Here is a 20908-nt window from a genome sequence, read left to right as displayed (position 1 = left end):
GGAACATGAAAGGGAATGTTTCTTGATAGTGTGAATGTTTAGATGAGGGACTTGGAGAGCAACATAAGTGAAATTTTTGAAAAAATTGAGATATTAATGAGTTCAAGTAAAACTTGTTTTATTGCATATTCTGTAAAAAAATCCGCTCCCAAATTCCAATTTTTAAGCGTCAAAAAGTCAGTTTGAACTTTCTTTCCACCATTAGGATCCATGTAATTGCGACATTTCTATCACGTACTTCTCGAAATAACAAAACCTGCACTTGTGCGTCTTATCCTCCAAGCCTCTCAATATTATTCTATTCGAGGAAGATTCAATGTAACTCTCTGCAGTATTCAGAATTTAAAATGTAAAATTAATTTCCCTTAAGCCAAGTTGCCTCGAAAATTATTTTCGCGAAAATTGCAGCAAATGATCCGCAAGATATTTGAGAAATTAATTCCGTTATTCCAAAAATTCACTTGGATTATCCTTGAAGACAACGGGTAACATTAAGCCTGAAATTTTAAAACGCTATCAATTTGGCATTGCTCATTCTTTAGAGTCATGAATTTTATTTTACACGTAAAGACATTTGAATTTGTTTTAAAAAAAAGGTAAGAGAGACTCACAATCTGTAAAAAAAATAATAGCTGATGCAGATAAAACTGAGCAGATGAATGCGTAAAATCAAACGTTGTAATTTTTGTTTCATGCAAGTGGATTACAGTCCAATTCCTACAGGTTTCTGGTCTCAGTCTTTGGCTATGTAACAAACCTTTTGATCTTAAATCCATGGTAGGGTTAATGTTCCAATGGTTTGGGTATAGTCTCATCCATCGTTGCAAAAACGATGACCATTATCTTCACTTTTTAATTCCGATTACGATCCGAGGTTTCGCTCTTCTTTCAGATCCCACAACCCTCTTCAGCTTCCTGAAGGAGCCTAAATAATGTTTTAAGAGTTTTTTAATAATCCAAAAATGAATTTTGTGCTTGAGCCATAAGCTCCTGAACACCGAACTTGATGTTTAAAATAAATTTCAAATTCTGATAAGTGTGAAAAAAAAACTCCCACTGAATTTCAAAATCCTCCGTTGAGACCGTCTCACTTCCGAGAGAGTGCCATTCCACAATCAATGTTGGAAAACCATGGTTGAATCGGCCATTTTTCTTGGTTGAAGAAACCAGGAAAATCAGCTTTGAATAAAATCGATTCTTTCTTCCCAGTTTTGAGTCGGATTTTCCTCGATTGCCCATCATCATGATGAAATGAATATCAATATTTTTCCGCTGATTAGGCAACTTCCTTGAAATAATGTGAGTGGCCGGCAAAACAGCATCAGACCTGGAACGTACGGCAAAGTCTTATCATACATGGAAACTCACTCTGCGGCTTATTTTAAACCTAGTGGACTTTACCTTGATAAGCCTGCGTGATTGGGTTGGTGAAATTAACGGCCGCACAGTGGATCAATGGCAGCAACTTGAGAATGGTACCCATGAATTTATTTAAAGGGAGGAAAAACTGATTTTTCAACCGTCCGCCTTGAATGCTCTTTGATCGATATTAAAACAGATCGGTCGCACTTGACTGTGACATTAATTTGTTTAATTTATTTAAAAAAAAATATTATGCCCGACGGTCTGTTTTTTGGGTACTTCTGACTCTCGATAGAATCAGCTCCTTGTGCGCAAATAACTTGGGTGACATTTCAGAGTGTTTCACACAGGCAGTCGCTTGACCGGTGGTTATTGTTAGATTTTTTCTGTTCCGCGCGTTTTTTCCGTTAGTATACTTCATTATTCTGTGTTAAAGGTAGTTGCTCCTTTCCGTAATCTGCGCGTTCCTCTGTTTCACCTTGTCTTTTCAACCCCTTAATTTTTACTCCGATTTAAAAGGATCTACAGGAACCTCTCTAAAGTTCTTACACATCTCGGCAGCTACAAGGAAAATCGGTTGGTAAAATCTTACTTTATTTTTTACAGTGCAATTTTAAAATTAACACCTCTCATCTCTTTCTGCGCTATTTGGTAATGAAAAAATATCGTTATTTCAATGCTACGTAGGTACGCGGTTAATTTATGGTAGTTGCACGACAGCATGGTTTTTCCTATGATACTGCATGTGTAACTCATTGTTCTCTGGGGGTCCTCATTCAAAAAATTTGCATAGCTTTCCAAACCTTTGAAAGTTTCTTTTCTTTTGCTTCAACTACTTGAGCAAGTGAGCTAGCCGAAAAATACAAGAATAGGTAGGCCAAGTGAACGGGAAAATTAACATGCGGTAACAAATGAGAATGAGAAAATTCTGACCTCGTAGAATCTTCGATTGTAAAGATAAATAAAATGGGATTGAGACGTTATGTGCTGGTATTGAAGCTTATTCGAGAGGCTTGGAGGACAAGGTGCATAAGTGCAGGTCTTGAAAACATTGAGATGTCAATGATTTCAAGTAAAACTAGTCTTAATGCATAGATTCTGTGATAAATTTGCTCTCAAATTCAAAATTTTTACCATCGTAATGTCAATTTCAACTTCCTTTAAGAATCCATGTACTTTTGCAACTTCAAACACGTTTTTCTCGCAAATACAAAAACTGCGCTTATGTGCATTGTCCTCCAAGCCCCTCATTTTAAGATGATAAAAATGCAGTAAGGTAAAATTTAGCGACTAATACTTTTCACTGACTGGAGTCAGAGAAAATATGTTTACTATACTCGATATTCCCCCAAAGTAGCTCCTCCCCCTAGTCCCCCTCAATTCCTCTCTCATTCCCTCAAATCTTGTTTTTCACAACCATATTTTTAATTAGAAAGTACCTACCTATGAGGTGATCACAGAGAAATTATCCGTCAACAGTATTTTATTAGCTCTTCACTTATCAGATACATTTTTTAAAACTGCGTGGTTACAGAATCTGACATCCACACATGAGGAGTAAACAAAGGACACCAAGAAGAAATGAAAAACAGAAGCTCTTCGTTTCTTTAAGGTAAATTATTAATCAGAATGACAAAGTCCCGGTGGTTCTCATTACACTGGCTTGGAAGGCATCTTCTCCGTATGACTGATTATGTGTAGCGCATTCAGTGAAGGGATAATAGAGTTGGGGTCCCCTTTTAACACCAAAAATTTTATTTCAACATATAAATATGAGAAAGAGAGGGAGTATAAGGAAGGGACAGAGAGGATGATGGGGAGGAGCAAATCATGGATCGCCGATTTATTACCATAGCGAGGTATTCAAAAGCCGCACTATGGAAATTTATGATAGGAAATTCTCTTAGTTCTCTCCTTGAAATGAAAAGGATGTCGACATTGTGTTCAGATTCTTCCTGTGTTTTAGAGTCATGAGTGTTAAAAAGTTTAAGTATTCAATTATAAGCAAAACTGATTCCTTAGCCTGAATTGCAATACTGAAAATAATTAATGATGGGTTTTTTTTTTTTTAAAGGAAAGGGGAATTTTGAATTCACTAGCTGTATGTAAACTACTCTATCGACGTCAACTTCTCGCGTGGGTATTAATTTCTTTGCAGTTTCCGGTATCAGGGCCGGATCAAAGTTAGCGCATGAGAAGCAGTAATCGCAGCTGCTCGATCAATCAGTTTGTAGCGATAGCTTACAATTAAACTAAAATTTAGAATATCTTTTTTTAAATCTCACTATCCCCAGCAAGTTGTGTTCTCAATCAGTAACTTTTTTATAATACGTTTTTATTTGAGAATTTGTATGTTATGTTTAACTATAATACTTACATATTTTAGTGCTTTCATATGCTTTATTACTATAATTGTAAGCTTTTCTCTGGCAGCATTCGTCCTTCTTGAAGTTTCGATCTAAAAACTATCCATTACTGAAACCATCATAATTGAAATTTGGAAAGAATCTCTTTGTGTATAAATTACCCGTCTTTAAAGTTTGAACGATAAAGTTTTTCCAATTCTATTTTCTGGCGCTTCTGTGCAATGATCTAGTTGGTTCAATCAGCCTTTTTCTCTGTTTATTCTAGAACACTTCAAACATTAATTTTCAAATTTTCTAGAATAGACCTCTGCATTTTGTCCAATGAATAAAAATAAGAATTATCTTACTTCTTGAAGTTAATTTAAAGTCTACTGCTCCCCCATCCCCCAATTTTCAGCTGAGTCCCAGCTTTGCAATGATGATTGATAAGTATGTTTGAAAATTTTTCTGAGTGGAATGAGCAAAGAAGAAAGGGTGGAGATAGGGGGTTGAGCAAGGAATGAGGGATACTATAGCTCCTATACATACCGCCTATCTACATACCTATACTATAGCTACTATAGCTGCTATGGCTAGTGGCCATGAGAGGATAGGGATCTATGGCGGTTCGGCATCGCAGACCGCAGAGCGCCAGAGAGTGATGTAAAGGCAGCTTTTATATGCATGTATTTAAAACCAAAAAAATTTCGGGAGGTTTTGCTTTATTTACGTATATTTTTTTAACTGTAGATCTGGCAATAAGTATGTAATTCTATAACCCATATAGAGTCCACGCCAAGTAAGTTTACGCACCTCTAGAGTGCGACAGATCGCCTGAAGCCACTTTTACATGTAAAATAAATGGAAGAATCAAGATGGCGGATCTTCAATTGCAGTTTAAAAGTGCGTTAACTTGTTTGGCGTGGACTCTGGCTTAAAAAAAATAATTACTTTTGTTTTTACAAAAAACGAAGCACTCAATATATTTGTATGCGTGTATCTAACGTACCTACGCTTCATTATTATTTTGACAGAAAAACTGTTAGGAAGTGGAGTGGTAAACGAAAAAAACCAACCATGCCAGCCACCGAAGAGAGACCGACTTTGCGTCTTGTAACGTACATGTGTCCAAGTCATCCAGTTGAAATGTTCGAGACGATAATGGCCTATTTGGAAGAGGAAGTTAAAGTAAAGGCTGTGTTGCAGTACGAATCACGTCATCCAGGGCCTCTTCCCGATCGCGAGGACCCCTTTGAACATGATCTCATTGATTTGGGTAAGCTTAATGATTTTAATACGTACTTTGTTCACGACATCCAAATCTTCCCTAGTCTCTGGTGACATCGCTAAAAACATATTAATTTCCAATCTCAATCTTTAAAGTAAACATTTCCAGTGAGGGTTGGAATGTGACGCGCACCGTCGTTTCAGGGTGGTTTCCTGATAACTGGAATAGTTTTGTCCCCGGAACAGACAACAGATTTTTCGGTCATATTTTTAGTAGTAATGAAAATCACTCGAATTTTTTCGCATTAATCTTCAAAGGATTACGTATTATAACGCTTTCTAATGACTCATTGCTCTACTTCTCAATTAATATTATGTAAATTCCGAACATGTGCTGTCTGTTACGCGGTAAAAAGTTAGGGTAACAGACAGCACATTTTCGGCCATTTATACATTAAAATGGAAAAGTAGAGCGATAAATCTTTGAAAAGCGTTATAACACGTAACTCTACGCGTAGATTAATGAAAAAAATTCGAGTGATTATCATTACTACTAAAAATATGACCGAAAAATGTGTTGTCTGTTACGGCGACAAAACTAGTCCAGCTACCGTGAAACCACCCTTCAGTAGAATCTCGCCTCTCATATCTCATTTTTTAAATTATTGTTTTGTGTCGCTCTTCAGTTTTTTTATGAACTGGCGGTTTTGGCAAAAAGACCGTCACGCGTCACGTAGACTATGCGGCATAGTATGGCTTTTTTCTGAACCTCATTACTGTAGAAAAGGAGCAAATGGGGGATTGAGAGCAGTGCGCGTGACGTAATATTTAGGATGTGCCGCATTTGCGCGTGACAAGTGCGTATCAAAAGAAAGAGGATTATTCCAAAATCCGATTTTTAGAGGAATATAATATGTTCATTATACAGAGATGGACGACCTTCATTGGAATTTTTCGCGTGATTTTAAAAATATCGGAATAATAGAAAATTTGCAGCGCACAGGTTGAAACTTCATTCTAAACATAGTTTCACTCGTATGTTAATTCGCAACGTCTATCTCTATTTGAATAAAATTATGAGAATGGTTGCTTTAAGTCAATTTTTTAGATACTTTCACAGCAAAGGGGGCAAAATTTCCCCGTGCAAGCCCCTTGCGCAGCCTCAGTTGTAATGATGAACAATAAAATTGTAAGTGTTGTGTTTAGACAAATTCTACATTCTTTGATTAGTGATTAGAAATAACTTTCTGCGCTGTTTAACTTTGTTTAAATACATAAATGCTTGTTCTAGCTTTCATGTCGCCCGCGGAGTATTTGAAGCTTCACGACAATAACAACCAACACGCCGAGTTACTCCCAGTTGCCGCCGTGTTTAAGCACTCCAAAAATACGACTGAATCGGCCGATTACTATTCAGATATAATAGTCCACACTGATACTAGGTAAGATACATAACGAATCGCAATTACAAAATTTTTGCGAATATTTCCATTAAAAAACAGAACTATGCGGTATTTGTTTTAGCTAGCTATTTCCTTTCTTTCTATACACGTAACGACATAACAGGCATCAAGTTTTTCCTTCATTTTGCGAGGTAGGCAAAAACAAGTTCATATTATTTGAAATCTTGCACTGACACACGACTCTGTAGTTTGTGAAGGCCACAGAGGAAAGTAAATCAGTGAGAACGAAAACACAACAACTTGAAAAAATCAAAATAATCAAGACACACGCAAAACTGCACAGTAGTTGAAGAAGTCAGGACAAGAAAAATATTTTTGGTGACGAAAAACAAACCTTTAGGGACACTTGTCCAAGTTGGATCAGTTAACTTCAATAACTTTTATGAAAACTGACTCTCTTTAATGAAAATAGAGCATTTTTGAGTTACTGAGTTAGTGTGTTTTCGTTCTAACTGATTCAAATATAATCAGTTTCAAACACTGAGATATGCTTATGAGACACCACTATTCAACTTCGACGGCTTCCAATTCGCCTACACCATGAAACGTAGGTGAATCGCGTGTCGAAGTTTGATGGTTAATATGAATAATTCAGCTTTCCTGATTTTATAAATGAATATCCTATTTGATTCCACTGAATAGCATGGCCGGATTCACCTACTTGCCGCCCATGGGCCGCCTGTATTTTGCCGCCCCCTTCTCATTCGTTTTGAAACATCGATAAAGCCATCTAATGTACGTGTCGGCGGGGGAGGGGTGCATAAGACGCATTTACTCGTGTTGAACACATTTTTTGGGAAAGCCCTGTCAACACTACTACCAAAAGTTCACGGAACTTTGCGCGAAAGTTAAGTTCCGTAAACCTATCTCTGTGTGGACAAGGCTTTCCATTCATATGAAATGAACGAAATATTATGAAAGAACAAACACAAATGTGGATCAATGATTTTAACTTCCGCTGCCTCGCCGCGCAGACCGCACCGTGTTTGGCGCAATGCGTGAAGTATTCCGACACGCTCGTAGGCGCTATGCGTTTCACGCCGACCTCTGCTGAACGCACTGTGTTGGACGCAACGCGTGAAGTATTCACGTAGTCTTGTAGGCGCTATACGTTGTACACTGACTGCACATTGTTTGGCGCCATGCGTGAAGTATTCATGCATTCTTGTAGGCGCTATCCGTTTCACGCTGACCGCAATGACCGCACTGTGTTTGATGCAATGCGTGAAGTATTCGTGAAGTCTTGTAGGCGCTAATATGTGTTACATGCCGATCGCCGCGCCGAGGGCTTCTCCTTTTCATCTCAAGTCCTCGTTATCATTTCTCTCTAAGTCGCGCACTCGCGCCGTTCCAGGCCAAATTGCGTGTTTGGTCTCTCTCTTAACGCGACTTATTGAAGATGCTGTCTCTTGTGTCTCTAAGAGACGACAGAATTAGAAATTACCATACTCTAAGGAAATGAAAGATTTTGTCGCCTTTTCTCGTTTGTAATTTTGTTTTTCGAAATCCAATTTTTTTTTTATGCCTACACGTTAAAAAATTGCAAATTTTTGCCGCCCCTTAGATTTGCCGCCGTGGGGCGAGGCCCATGTGGCCACCCCTTTAATCCGGCCCTACTGAATAGATAAGGAACAATCAAGTAAGGCACAGTAAATATTTTCATGTAATGCATAAATAAACAAATACTAGAAGTAACCTACCAAATGTAAAACTTCTCATTTCTCTTATTGATACAATTTAATCATAAATAAATAAAAAACTCACAAACGTTATCTACCTGATAATTAGATAAAAAGATAGATAACAGTTTTTATTTTACAACAAGAACACAGTTCGGTATCATCTACGACTAGCAAACGTAAACTCATGCCACACACGCCGCCAGGGGGATAATCTACCTGATAATTACATGATGACGTTTCATGTGAAACGGTTTGAATCTCATGGTGGATGCGGTGCTTTTCTGGTTATTGAATAAAATAAGGTGTCAGTTCCAACATTAGTTAGTTTTCTAACTTACCTAATCAAATAAATGTTTGAATACTTACAGGAGTTACGTTAATGCTTTGGAAGATCTCCGAGGGTGCCAATGGGCTTACAACCACGAAAACTCACTGAGCGGCTATATCACTGTCTTGAAGGCACTTAAGGATATTGGAGAGGGTTCTCAATTTTTCGGTAACACCCTAAGTGAGTATCATTGAGATGCAAAAACTTGTTCAACAATTTCGAGTGAAGCAGCTGCCCATAGTAAAAATAGTAGAAGAAGAACACTATCACTTTAGAGGAGGATATAGGAAAGGAGAAAGTAAGATCGACGAAAACATGAAGAAAACGAAAAAAATATGAAAAACTTGAAGAAATATGGAGTTTTACATGACGTTAACTGAACGTCAACTTGAATACACAAACAGTCGCAAAAATTTCTGCTGAAACGTTACGGGTTATATCCTTCTTTTCCTCGATGAAAAAAGGGATTACATTAAACGATCTTTTCAGCGCACCTACCAATTTGAGATAAACATCTGTCCAGACTTTATTGTTAACTGATTCCTTGGCCATAATTTAATGTATCGGTCAAAAATTCCACAACAGAAATCATGATAGTTCAGGATTTTGGATGTGCCAAATCTGTCTCTATAATTTCTGATTGTTGATTAAAATAACCCCGTAGTCGAGCTTGTGATACTACACCGTGTAACATTAACCACGGGGTGAGATTTGTATCATGCATTGTAGAATTTTAAAATTAACTTACGTATTTCCTCCAATTTCAGAGGCTGGTTCCCACTTAGCGTGTATCAAAATGGTGCAACAGAAACAAGCAGAGGCTGCAGCCGTGGATGCAAATGTTCTGGCTTACAATCAAAAGAAATTGCCTGATTATGGGAAAGACATCAGCGTCCTCACGAGTCTAGGTCCACTCCCACCGTATCCGATTGTGATCAGCAAAAAAGTTTCCGGTAAGATATGATATTATATAATTGTCAGACACGTATTGACAAGTTAAGGAAAAACGCCATATAAACCTTCGAATATTTCAAAATTTCTCTTCATGAAGTTCTGTTTTTAAGAAAAAGTTATGAATATTATTCTTTGAAAGTTTCAGATGATTTAGTCAAAATTCCGAACAAACTTCACCAACAGATCGGAAGAAAAATAAACATATTTTTTCTAGGAAACCTGTGTTTTATCAAAAGAAATGTAACAACAGCCGAACGTACATACGGCGTTTTTCCGTAGCAAGGCATCATAGTTTTCATCCCTAAATTACAAATCCTTCTCATTACGGAATCAGGCTGACGGTAATACACACAGCGCAGCGTATCGGTTGGAGCTACGCGTCGCGTCGTTACGAAACAAAATAGTTACTAGTTCGCCTTCAAATTAGGCGACGCAACCCAACCCAACACCGGAGTTAATTAATTTGTATCCCCCGATTGGCTGCATTCTGAGTGTTTATACGTATCTCGAAGAACTATTACTAACGTTCGAGGAATTATAAATAAGTATAGACACAGATATTGCCATGAGAAATGCCGCACGTATATTTGAATGTTGCAAGATTTCTCTTGATCAAGTTCTCAAGGAAAGCTTCGGAAGTTCTTTCAGATAATTTAGATCAAATTGCGAACAAACTTTACTGAAAAATTGAGAGAAACAATTCAAAATATTTCCAGGAAATCTGAGTTTTAGTAAAGGAAATTTAGCAACAGCGGAAAATTTATGTACGGCGTTTTTCCTTAACAAATCAACATACTTTAAATGTGACGTTAATACACTCACCTTAGCGGCGTTGGTCGTTCGCCAACAAAATCGCCACTAGTTCGCCTTCAAGTTAGGCGACGCAACCTGATCCCACGCCGGAGTTGATTAAGTTGTATCATCCGATTGGCTGAATTCTGAATGTTTCCGCGTAGCCTGAAGACTTATTAGTTACATTAAAGGACTTGACGATAGATTGAAAGACACGCTGAGCTGCGCTAAGGAAAGACGCCACAAGAACTATTTTAGGTCGCAAAATGTCTCTCAAAAAATAACGTTTTTAAGGAAAGTTAGGAGTATAATCCATTGAAAGTTCCCGATGATTGAGATCGAATTGCGAACAAACTCCACTGAATATTAGAAGAAAATCCACAAGGCAAGTGGTTTGACAACTGATTCTAGGAGAGTTAGGAGAGGCTAGGAGACTCAAACGAAAGTATAGAAAAAACACCTAAAAATGTATTATCCATTGAAAGTTCCCGATGATTGAGATGATTGAGACTCAAACGAAAGGATAGAAAAAACACCTAAAAATGTATTATCCATTGAAAGTTTCCGATGATTGAGATCGAATTGCGAACAAAATCCACTGAATATTAGAAGAAAAGCCACAAGGCAAGTGGTTTGACAACTGATTTTAAATATAAAATGTTGCATTGGCACCTTCCTTGCTCGTTCATATATATTTTTAGGTGTTTTTTCTATCCTTTCGTTTGAGTCTCCTAGCCAATACTATCCGCCTTGTTCCATATGTATAATTTCCCGGGAAATCCAAATTTTATCATAGGAAATTTTGCAACAGCGGAAGGTTCATAAGGCGTTTTTGCTTAGCAAAGCACCATAGTTTTTATCCCTAAACTAACTCCTCATCGCGGAATGGGGATTACAATATTTCGCACTCCGTATAACGGCGGTTAGAGCGCGCCGTGCCGCTTGAAAACAAAATTGCTACCAGTTCTCCTTCAAGTTAAGCGATGCAACCTGACCCCTCACCGGAGTTGATTAAGTTATATCCACCGATTATTTGTATTCTGAATATTTCTGGCCGTATACTGAGGACCTTCATCAAATTTACAGCGCTGGAAAAAAAACCACATTGGATCTAAAGTCAAGACTCTTGAAAACATTGACGAGAAAAAGGACTTTTGATTCAATTAGATTTAAGCTTAATTCAAAAGGAAATCCGCTCAAATTAAGAGACTTGGTTCTTGATTTAAGCTTAAATCTGATTGAATCAAGAGTATTTTTTCTTTTCGATGTTTATAAGAGTCTGGACTCAAGATGTAATGTGTTTTTTTCCAGTGTGTGTTTCAAAATCTTTAATTTTATCCCGTTTAATTTTATGAAAGGAGAACGAACCAACGCTCTGGCTTAAAATTTTTACAAAGTATTCTTCATGCTTTAAACAAAAAGCAGAGATGTTTTCAAGAAATTCCGTTGAATAATTTTCACTTAGGAAGTACACTGTAACGGGAAGTTTGCAACATGGCAGACCGAAATTCGCATTTTTGCACTTCACCGTTGATTTGCAGCGTAGTGACGCTGCATTTCATTACATGAAATGTTCTTGAAATCTATTCAGAATTGTTCACAAACTGTGCGAATAGTTAAATTAACTAGTTTAACTCTTTATACTCTTTAGTATACTTTAAAAAACAGAAGGCGCTTCGAAGGAGATATTCTAATGCGCATTGCTTAAAATTAGAAAATGACTCGCAATAAATTGAAAAATATAATAAAATATTGCGTATTGCGCCGGTTGCATTGCCATGATGGAACTAGAAAAATCGTACATCGACCCGCGAAGTTGCGAACTTTTCGCCTCTTTGTGGCGGAAGTTTTTAATTTCGATGAGGCTGTGGATGTTGAAACATCGCACTGGAAAAAAAAAGAAACACATTGGATCTAGAGTCTAGACTCTTAAAAACATCGACAAGAGAAAGTACTCTTGATTCAATCAGAATCTAACTTAAATGAAGGACCAGCCTCTTAATTTAAGCGGATTTCGTTTTGATTCAAGCAAAAATCCGATTGAATCAAGAGTATTTTTTCTTGTCAATGTTTTCAAGAGTCCTAGCTCCAATGTGTTTTTTTTCCAGTGCGTAATGAAAATACACGTATGTCTAGTTTAATTATTAGATGTGGTACCTACCTAAGCTCGATCTTCATGCTGACTATATTACGATGACTACAATGAACGCTCATTTATTAGCTGGTTGAAAATGAAAATTTTACTCGATCCTAATCTTTCCATTTTCTCTTTATAGGGGAACTGAAAAGTAAAATCGTCGAAGCACTCTTAAAAGCGACAAAAACTCGTCTGTGGGGCAAGCGTCTGGAGGCTTTTGGTATTGTCGGCTTTCAAGCAAATCACCCGGACAAATATTTCAGCATTCGAGAAACGTATGAGGTTTTGAAAAACAAGCGGCTGAACAACATTTACTATTAGTGTTCCTCCTCGAAACATATTTTATACGTATTTAAATGTTATTTCACTCTTTTAAGCAGTTTTTGGGCGAAAAAACTGATTACGCCTATGATATCTCAACCGCATACCTATTTATTTTGTTCCCTGTTATTGTAATTCATACTATTGTGCTCGTTTTTTAGTCAAATTTTTATGAATCAATGTTGCGTGTTATTTTAATAATTAGTTTTACTCGAATGAAAGTTCTCACAAAGATTTTATAATGAAAGTTAGTAAAATAAATCACTCCTATCACGGAACTCATATGTTTAAAATTATGTGTTTTCATTTTGAATTCATCAGTGGTGGTCACTGTACCTATAAAACCTTCCTTGGTGTGAGGTGTGGAAACAATTTCGCCGAGTTAGCTAACTACTAATAGGATAATGGATAAGAATTGATTTTTTATTTTCTTTTTTCTGTTTAACAACTTTTTGTCTATTATTTTCAAAAGAGATCATGTGGTCAGATAACTCGAGAGAAATTTCCTTTAAAAATAAGTTAATACTTCCAAAAATCACGGAAAGTGGTTTTTCAATTCCTCGCGCATTCAAATACGGTAGGAAAATAGTGACTTTGTCTTGAGCTCCAGTTGTGCAACTGGTCGACCTTCAAATGACATAAAACTCTCTTGTAACACGAGTTCAGTGGCTTTTATTTGTATTTAATTCACATGCCCACTTCATAGGTGACACTCAGCATATCAGTATGAGAGGTTAGTTCCTTCTTTAATTTTTACTCCAGACAGTCTGGCTACACAGACATTGAGATGGGTATTAAGGTAAGAGAGTGTGATTACTTTAGTAGTAATATGTAATAGAGCAACGCTTCTTTGCCGAGGAAAAATGCTGTCGTTGCCAGATTTCTCTTAATAAAAAAAAAACGAGCTTTCTAAAGAAACTTTTGAATATTGTTCCTCCTATTTTTCAGAGAATTTTACTTGCAAATTAATCTGAAATAGCTAAAAGTCTCAAGAAAAAATATTCATAGCTTTCAACAAGAATAATATTTTATCGAAGGATATTTGAACGTATGTTTATGCTAAAAGGAGCTATGTGCATAGGGTTTGCGTGCAACATAGTTCCTTTTAGCATAAACATATACAATTAGCAAAATTTCAATACTCAAACCGGCGCTCTTCCTTAGCATCGCAAAATAGTTCTTGCACAATTCAAATACTCCAGAAAGGATATCTGCTAAATTGTTTATAAAACCACATTGAAACTTTTGTGAAACATTCTATACGGGTGAATTTCAGCTAATGGGAGAAGATATGGGGGAAAATATGGATGTGACTGGCCGCTCAATCCTTTCATTTATTCATTGATATATTTTATTTTATACAAATCGCACGAATTTTCAAGTTCGACCATGATCATTTCAGACCGACATCCATGAAAATGGTAATGCCAAGATCCCCCTCTTAGGATCCTCCGTTCCTTTCACCGGTTGCCCATCAACACAGTTCACGGCGCAGCGCAACGAGGTATGTGATCGTAGAGTAACTGATTAAAGTAAAGAAAAACACACGTTTACATTAAAATACACTTAGTTTTTATTATTTTTATTATTTGGCAAGAGATAATAAATAATTTCATCAAAATGTAACAACATAGAAACACAATAAATGCGTGGCCAATTTAGCGCAGACACAATCAGCGATCAATCAAAATATGATAATTAATATTCAAGGGAGCAAAGCAATCGATTAAAATAAATAAGAAAGAGAGAGAAAAAACGGTTTTGTATTATAAGATTAACTCGATGTGATGTGTTCGTTGATAGCTATACATTTTTTTCTTCGTTTACGTTGACATAATGCACCTGACATGATTACAAAAATAAAAGAATAAGAAAATATGGCTATATAATTCATGCAGAGAGAAATGTAAAAATATATTTGAACTATTTCACTTATTCATTTTTAGAACGTTAGATAATTCATTACAAAATCGTTTAAAATTTAAATACGGTAGTAGTTGAGTAGAAAGTACTAAAAGGCAAAATCTGCTCTAGTTATTGACAATTTAAAAAAAATTATGTAAAATCATTGAAAATTCCATGAACAGCTCTAAAAAAGGACACACGGAACATATTTTTCAGTAACTAAGTCTGACAACAGATGAAGAATCCATGATAATTCGTTTGTACTTGCATTAATTGTATCTGCATAAAAATATGTTTCTTTACAGCTGATTTGTACAGAGTCTATCAAAATGAATATACACTTAATGGAGCACTGCGTATAAATAAAAATACAAATTAACATAGGCTCCTACATGTATCCATTAAATGATGTGCAGTATTCACAAGGTAATGTATACAATTAAATTAAAATAACACGGTTCCTTTCGGTCCTAAAAGGAGAGACCTTTAAAATTATTTTTAAACGTGTTGACATTTAATAGTAAAACGCACGTAAACTAAATGATTAAACAACAAGATTAGAAAAACATGCGATTTCCTTAAAGTTCAACAATAATTTAAAACGTGCGTGCTTGCGGCCATTTAAGGTGACTCTAAGATTGATTCCTCCTTGAGCTTACCTAGGTTAATCTAATCACCAGGTTATTACTTGACACTTAGAAACGTTAATTACGCATATTTATAAGAAGCAATTTTCAAGAATGTATGATTAGGGGACATTAATTCACAATGCCACCGAGTAAACCCAATGCTAAAAGGTATTTTTTTGGGAATAAGGGGCAGATTTTAAGTCATATAATTGTTAAAATCATTTTTGAAGCAACTTAGGTTTCACTCAAGTTGCTGAGGGTACGTCAGTAGCTGTTAAGGGTAAAAATGACCCCCACCCATTTTCCATTGAAGCGGATTAAACCTGAGGCTACTTTGGGTAACTAAAATGCAGAAAACCAGGAACTGAAGTTAAAGAGAAAACAAATACGCGAAGTTAAATTACTAGAAAAAATGCACAATATGTACAGTATTTTAAGCATAGTTACAGCAAGAAAATCTCCGAAATTGCCCTAGTCTACCTGATGAGTATGTGACAGAATCATCAAACAACACAAATCTAAGGAAAACATGTGTATTTCGGATCCTGATGACACTAACGCAAAAGGCACAATAAGATCACAGTTCCTAATTTGAGCATTATTGATATAATGAAACTAAAAACAGTAATTTCGATAGTCGATGGTGAGGTCAAAATTACTACTGCGACTTTCTTATTTTGGAAGAAAAGCAAGGGATAATTGCGCACGATTTTTCAGACAGGAAAAGAGATACTATGATTTCCGCGAGTTAAAAATGGACGCAGGTGCATCATCATGCATTAAAATAAAAACGTGCGGGAACTTTGCGGAGTTGAAAACCGTCGAGATAAATGATATTTTGGGTTTGGAACAGATATAATACCACAGTGCCTTAATTTTTCAATATTTTTCGCGATCGACTCAGCATTTTCAAATATGGGAGAGCGCACGGTAAAGGCGGGGGAAGGTAGAGTGTAAGTAAGTGAGTACGGTAAATGCTGGAATATTCGACTCGGAAATTCGAGGAACAATTAAGGAGATTAACACAATTAAATTTTACATCACATAAAACAAAAATATGTACAATTAAAAATAATCAGTCAATTCAGGCCTAATTTAAGTAATACTTAAACTGTAAAAATTACAGTATGTACAGGGGCTCATAAATTAATAAAAACAAACATAAATACGTTAATAAATAAAAATACAATAGCAGTTCTGTTGTGGCGCGAGCAACAGTGTCCCCCTTCGGCCATGAAATAAAGGAGATAGTATCTTAACAATCGGAAAAAGGACTTGAACTTAGTTTACTAGTTTACTAGTAACTTTAGTTAACTTGAACTAGAGGCCAGATCGTGATGAAGACGCATACGAGTATAATTTTTTTAAAACAAGTCATATCATAATAAGAAGCGCTTCTTGAAACACCATTAGGAAAAAAAAAACTGGCCTCCACTCATTTTTTTACAGGAAATATGGGCAAAAAAGGGGGACAATGGTGAAAGCGTCACACAAGCGCAGCTTTAACAGGTTAACATCAAGCGGTAAAATCACATGTAACTATGCACAACAGTCGAGGCTCTGCTAAAGGTCAAAACACTTAATTTCTGTCCTAACTAGCTCCAACAAACAAGCAAGTCTAGCGGTTTCTAATGTCCTTCAATCCGGAAGGAAATAAATAAGTCGAGGATTGAAGGAAATACAAAAATCCGTGTTGGAATAAGTCAGTTGTCAATAAGATCGATTTAAGAACGGCAAGATAACTCGTAAAGAAAATGTACGTACGATTGCCCACCTCATGTATACCGTGGGGGTGGTGACTTCACTGTCCACTACTTCGTTCTTATATTAAAAGAACGGTGGGATTCCACTCTTAGGGGTGGAAGCTCTTTATAATCCTCGATAGAAAACTAGGGGAGCGAGAAGGTAAAAATGTTACGATAAGTGAGCTCTTTGAGAGACAGTAAATGAATTAAAATTATCCGAGTTATCTCGCCGAGTCGATACAAGCATTTTAAGAACGTCAAGAAACATCAAATCTAAAATAAACAAACTTCGTTGGACATGCTGAAGTAAAGTCGACTTCAGTGATTACAATCTCCTAAAAAAGATTCCTCTTTAGTGGATGGATGCCATTTATTCCACACAAGGTAAGCCATGATACTTAAGATAATTTTTTTAAAAGAAGGATGAGACAATGAGCTCTTGTGATAAAAATCATTAATTCGAGTGAAAAGGGAGCTGAAAAAAAGAGTGCCAACAACTACGCGATGATAGCGACGACTGATTACGATGAATACAAAAACATTGGTTTCAGTCGTCTGAAAATGCGAAACTTTTACAAACATCACGAAATAGTTTACGCTCTTTTAACCATCCGGGAATTTTTTTCAAATTCATTTTTTCGTCAATAAAATAATCGAATCAGAAATGACCCCGAGTGTGGAAATATATCGGCATGAACACCGGCTGAGGAGTGGCTCTGTCATTGAGTATCCGAAAGAACTCGTCCATGGCGGAAGTCAAAATATGAAAGGGCGCGATCCGGGGGGCGACCCCGCGGAGGAGCGAAGGAACTAACAAAGGGTCTCGGAGACGGGTTTGGTGGTGGAGTGGTCGTTGACGATCGAGGGGGTGGCGTGCGAGGACGAGGATCGGACGTTGCCGGTCTCGGAGGGGAGCTCGCGGAAGCACCACGGGAGCTTCTTGAAGCACCAGAGCCGCTTGACGGCCGCCCAGACCTGGGGCTGGCACCCGACGACGATGAAGATGAAGACGCCTTGGAGGGCGTTCATGATGTCCGTCGCGTACCAGATGTACTGCGGCCCCCCGACCACCCACGAGATTATGTCCACGATCCACGTCACGCCCATGACGATCACCAGCTTCAGGCACACTCGGCTCAGCGTCGCCCTGAAACACGAAAGACGGAAAGTGAATTTTTGCACGCGTTAACCCTCGTTTGATGGATTCAGAGCGAAGTCATAAGTCAGGTGAGGACGCTCTAGAAATAGGGAGAAGGAGATGATTAAAAAGAAATCAGGATAGAAGGAAAGGAAGAAGAAGATTGGGAGGAGGAAAAGGAGGAGATGGTGGAGCAGGAGCAGTAGGAGCAGGATAAGTAGGATGAGCAGGAGGAGGAGCAGGAGGAGCAAAAGCAAGAGCAAGAGCAAGAGCAAGAGCAAGAGCAAGAGCAAGAGCAGGAGCAAGAGCAGGAGCAGGAGGAGCAGGAGGAGGAGAAGGAGGAGGAAAGGGAGGAGGAGGAGGAGGAGGTAGAGGAGGAGGAAGAGGAAGAGAAGGAGGAGGAGGAGGAGGAGTTGGAGGAGGAGGAGGAGGAGGGAGAGGAGGAAGTAGAAAAGAAAGAGGAAGAGGAAGAGGAGGAGGCAGAGAAGGAAGATGAAGGATAGAAGGAGAAGACTACCTAAAAGAAGAAGTATCGGAAAAGTATGAGGAAAAAGGGATTTAAGTAAAAAGAGATGAGGGAGCAGGATAAAATATGTATAATAACAAAAAATGGAAGAACAAGTCTATGAATTATTGCATTACTCTGTAATGTTACTGCTCCTGCATCGGAGTGTTGTGTATGTTGCATATCTAAAAATTGAAGGGGCGCTTTTTGTTGGAATTCATTGCATTAACTTTGAAATAAGTTGTAATTTCTCTTTGAATTGCAAAGTGCCTATCCCTCTGATACACGGAGTTCATCTTATCGATCGTTTAAAATCTGCCTTAATCGACTAAATGATGTAAAAAATGTTGCAGTTTAATGGTAGCAAAGCTGCGATTTCATTGCATTAAATCAAAATTTAATTTCAGTATTTTCATTGCAATCGCCTACTTAAGCATGAGCAGCTCATGGCAACGGAGGGGTCGTACTTTTTGATTGACATTGATCATTGCATGAATTCGCAACTATTGCATTTTATCGCAATAATGCACTATTGCACTCACATTATAATTCTAGTCTAGGATCTTACTAATCCTCTCCATGAATCAATAACTGTGCAAAAAGTTTTTGCCGACTTCAGTCCATCAATCATGCACAAGTGCCATTGCATTCCAAGTGCAGTGCCTACTGCGTAAATAACTCACAACCACAACTCACCTTTCTGTCGTCGACTTTACGACCTCCGTCCGCCACAAACCGCATGTCAACTCCCTAGCAGTCAGCAAGAACAACGTCAGGTTCAAAACGAGCAGTATCCCAATCGGAGCGTAGAAGTAGGCCAAAATCTCAGCGTCGCCTGCACAGAAAAAAAAGAAAATCAAAACTTGAACCGATAGTTCTAATCAGAGCAAAAAATCCAACGAAAGTAGTATTGAAGTAGTATATGAAGTATTAAAATTTCCCTGAGTCCTATAAACTCTTAGACATTTCCGTGTTGATGGGTACTTTGAGGTTACTTAGAGTTACTTTTTTCAGTTAGGTCAAATTAGAGTGTGAGGAAAAAAAGAGTTAGGGGTAAAAGAGTTAATAGTATATATTCACAGTTGCCACAAATCGGAGAATGAACTGTTTTTCTTTGCTTGAATAATTAAGAATACTGGTGAATGGCAAATCACTTTTTAATGCCTGTTATGGTATGTTCCGTTCCCTAAAGATGTTAATTTTTTTACAAAATAATGTGACGTCACTACATCTGCAGATACCATATTCAAGAACAGTAAATGAGGCAACGTAGGGTGTGGCGAAAGCTTAATCAAGTTTCCGAAACGGGAGTTCTCAAAAAAGGGAACCTCGTTTCAATGAAATCGCCGAGATGGCGACAGAAACAGATGGCCGGCCGCTTGAAAGCTGAAGGCTCACTGCCTCGGTGGTGGACTGATGGCCACCAATCAACACAAATCAGAAGAGTCGCAAGAGAGAATCGTGTGATCACCCAACAATACGTTGTCAGATCGAACAAAAATATCATATATTTTCGTGAAAAAGCGAGGATGGTCTCGTTAACACCCGTCGCACAATGGAACGAGCTGTTAGGAGAGGTCGGACATAAAATTTTTGGCTAAAACTGCAAATTTTGATATTTAATTCGTCACATTATACACTTTAAGGGATGTTACTGGAAGAAAATTTCACGAGGAAACCAATGGAACCACTTTTAAAATTTCAAAGTTTTGTAAAAACGGAGTTATAAGCTTTCAAAGTTTCCAAATTTTGTCCGACCTCTCCTATCAATTTCATCCACTGTGCGACGTAACGCTGAAACGTTCGACCCAACCCCAGATATTACTCGACGATACGCGCGGGAATTAATGAATATTCTAGTTAGCTGCCATTCAACGGGCAGTATTTTACTCAGCGACCTTCTCCGGTTTCGCTTTTTTCGACGGTTCTTTCCCAGAAAAGCAGCGCTGTCTAAAAACCGGACTAGGATTGCAGGGCCTATGATGTTCGTCCAAAAATTTCGAAACGATTCACACCACTCAGAACTACACGATAGAATCCGTAATAAACATAAATAAGCAAATAAAAACCCCTCATCTAGGAGGCTGTCATCGGGTTTCTGGTCTCGAGAATTATTTATCTAGACATCGTATGGACCGAATTTCACAGAGAGGAACCAAGTTACAGCAAGAGCGATTTATGTCTTGATTTTCAGGCATGACAAAATGTTCATGGCTGACCCAAGGTGCAAATGGACCACTAGACAAGGTACAAAGTACAGCATTCTGATACATGTTTCTTAACCAAAATTTAACGTAAAATACGATTTGTGCAACGAAAATCACTGAAATTGACACCTAACCAAGATATTTCAAGTTTCTTGACGAGTAAATTCA

At 37.5% G+C, this 20908-nt stretch overlaps 2 protein-coding genes across 3 annotated transcripts in view; one reads left to right on the top strand and one right to left on the bottom strand.

Moving 5' to 3' along the window:
• The first annotated feature begins 1691 nt into the window (after window positions 1–1691).
• LOC109036673 (probable ABC transporter phosphonate/phosphite binding protein PhnD2) lies at window positions 1692–12904 on the top strand. Of its 2 annotated transcripts, XM_019051028.2 has the most exons (7): window positions 1692–1938; window positions 2897–2974; window positions 4742–4983; window positions 6226–6376; window positions 8448–8587; window positions 9175–9360; window positions 12430–12904. In XM_019051028.2, the coding sequence occupies exons 2-7, from the start codon at window positions 2913–2915 to the stop codon at window positions 12609–12611; spliced, it is 963 nt and encodes a 320-aa protein (XP_018906573.2). In that variant the 5' UTR covers window positions 1692–1938; window positions 2897–2912; the 3' UTR covers window positions 12612–12904. The 2 variants fall into 2 exon arrangements, with proteins under 2 accessions (XP_018906573.2, XP_072156510.1); XM_072300409.1 differs by lacking the exon at window positions 2897–2974 and having other exon boundaries at window positions 1695–1938.
• A 1256-nt stretch (window positions 12905–14160) lies between these two features.
• The window catches only part of LOC109036620 (probable G-protein coupled receptor Mth-like 1), a 138147-nt gene continuing 131399 nt past the window's right edge, over window positions 14161–20908 (bottom strand). The window contains exons 5-6 of the mRNA XM_072300408.1: window positions 19230–19373; window positions 14161–18037 (exon numbers count right to left, since the gene is read on the bottom strand). Of these exons, the coding sequence (XP_072156509.1) occupies window positions 17701–18037; window positions 19230–19373 (481 nt within the window). The 3' untranslated portion in view covers window positions 14161–17700. The remainder of the gene's footprint in view (window positions 18038–19229; window positions 19374–20908) is intronic.

Source organism: Bemisia tabaci, chromosome 5 (assembly GCF_918797505.1).
Source record: "Bemisia tabaci chromosome 5, PGI_BMITA_v3".
NCBI classification, from domain to species: domain Eukaryota; kingdom Metazoa; phylum Arthropoda; class Insecta; order Hemiptera; family Aleyrodidae; genus Bemisia; species Bemisia tabaci.
The sequence above is the reverse complement of the archived record's forward strand: the minus strand, read 5'-3'. Positions and strand labels throughout refer to the sequence as shown.

Bases quoted from the DNA above. Each gene is read 5' to 3' on its own strand.
- LOC109036673 (XM_019051028.2), top strand. From the start codon at position 2,913: ATGAGGAGTAAACAAAGGACACCAAGAAGAAATGAAAAACAGAAGCTC. The intron at 2,975-4,741 runs GTAAATTATTAA...TTATTTTGACAG, and splicing joins AAGCTCTTCGTTTCTTTAAG to AAAAACTGTTAGGAAGTGGA. The intron at 8,588-9,174 runs GTGAGTATCATT...CTCCAATTTCAG, and splicing joins ATTTTTCGGTAACACCCTAA to AGGCTGGTTCCCACTTAGCG.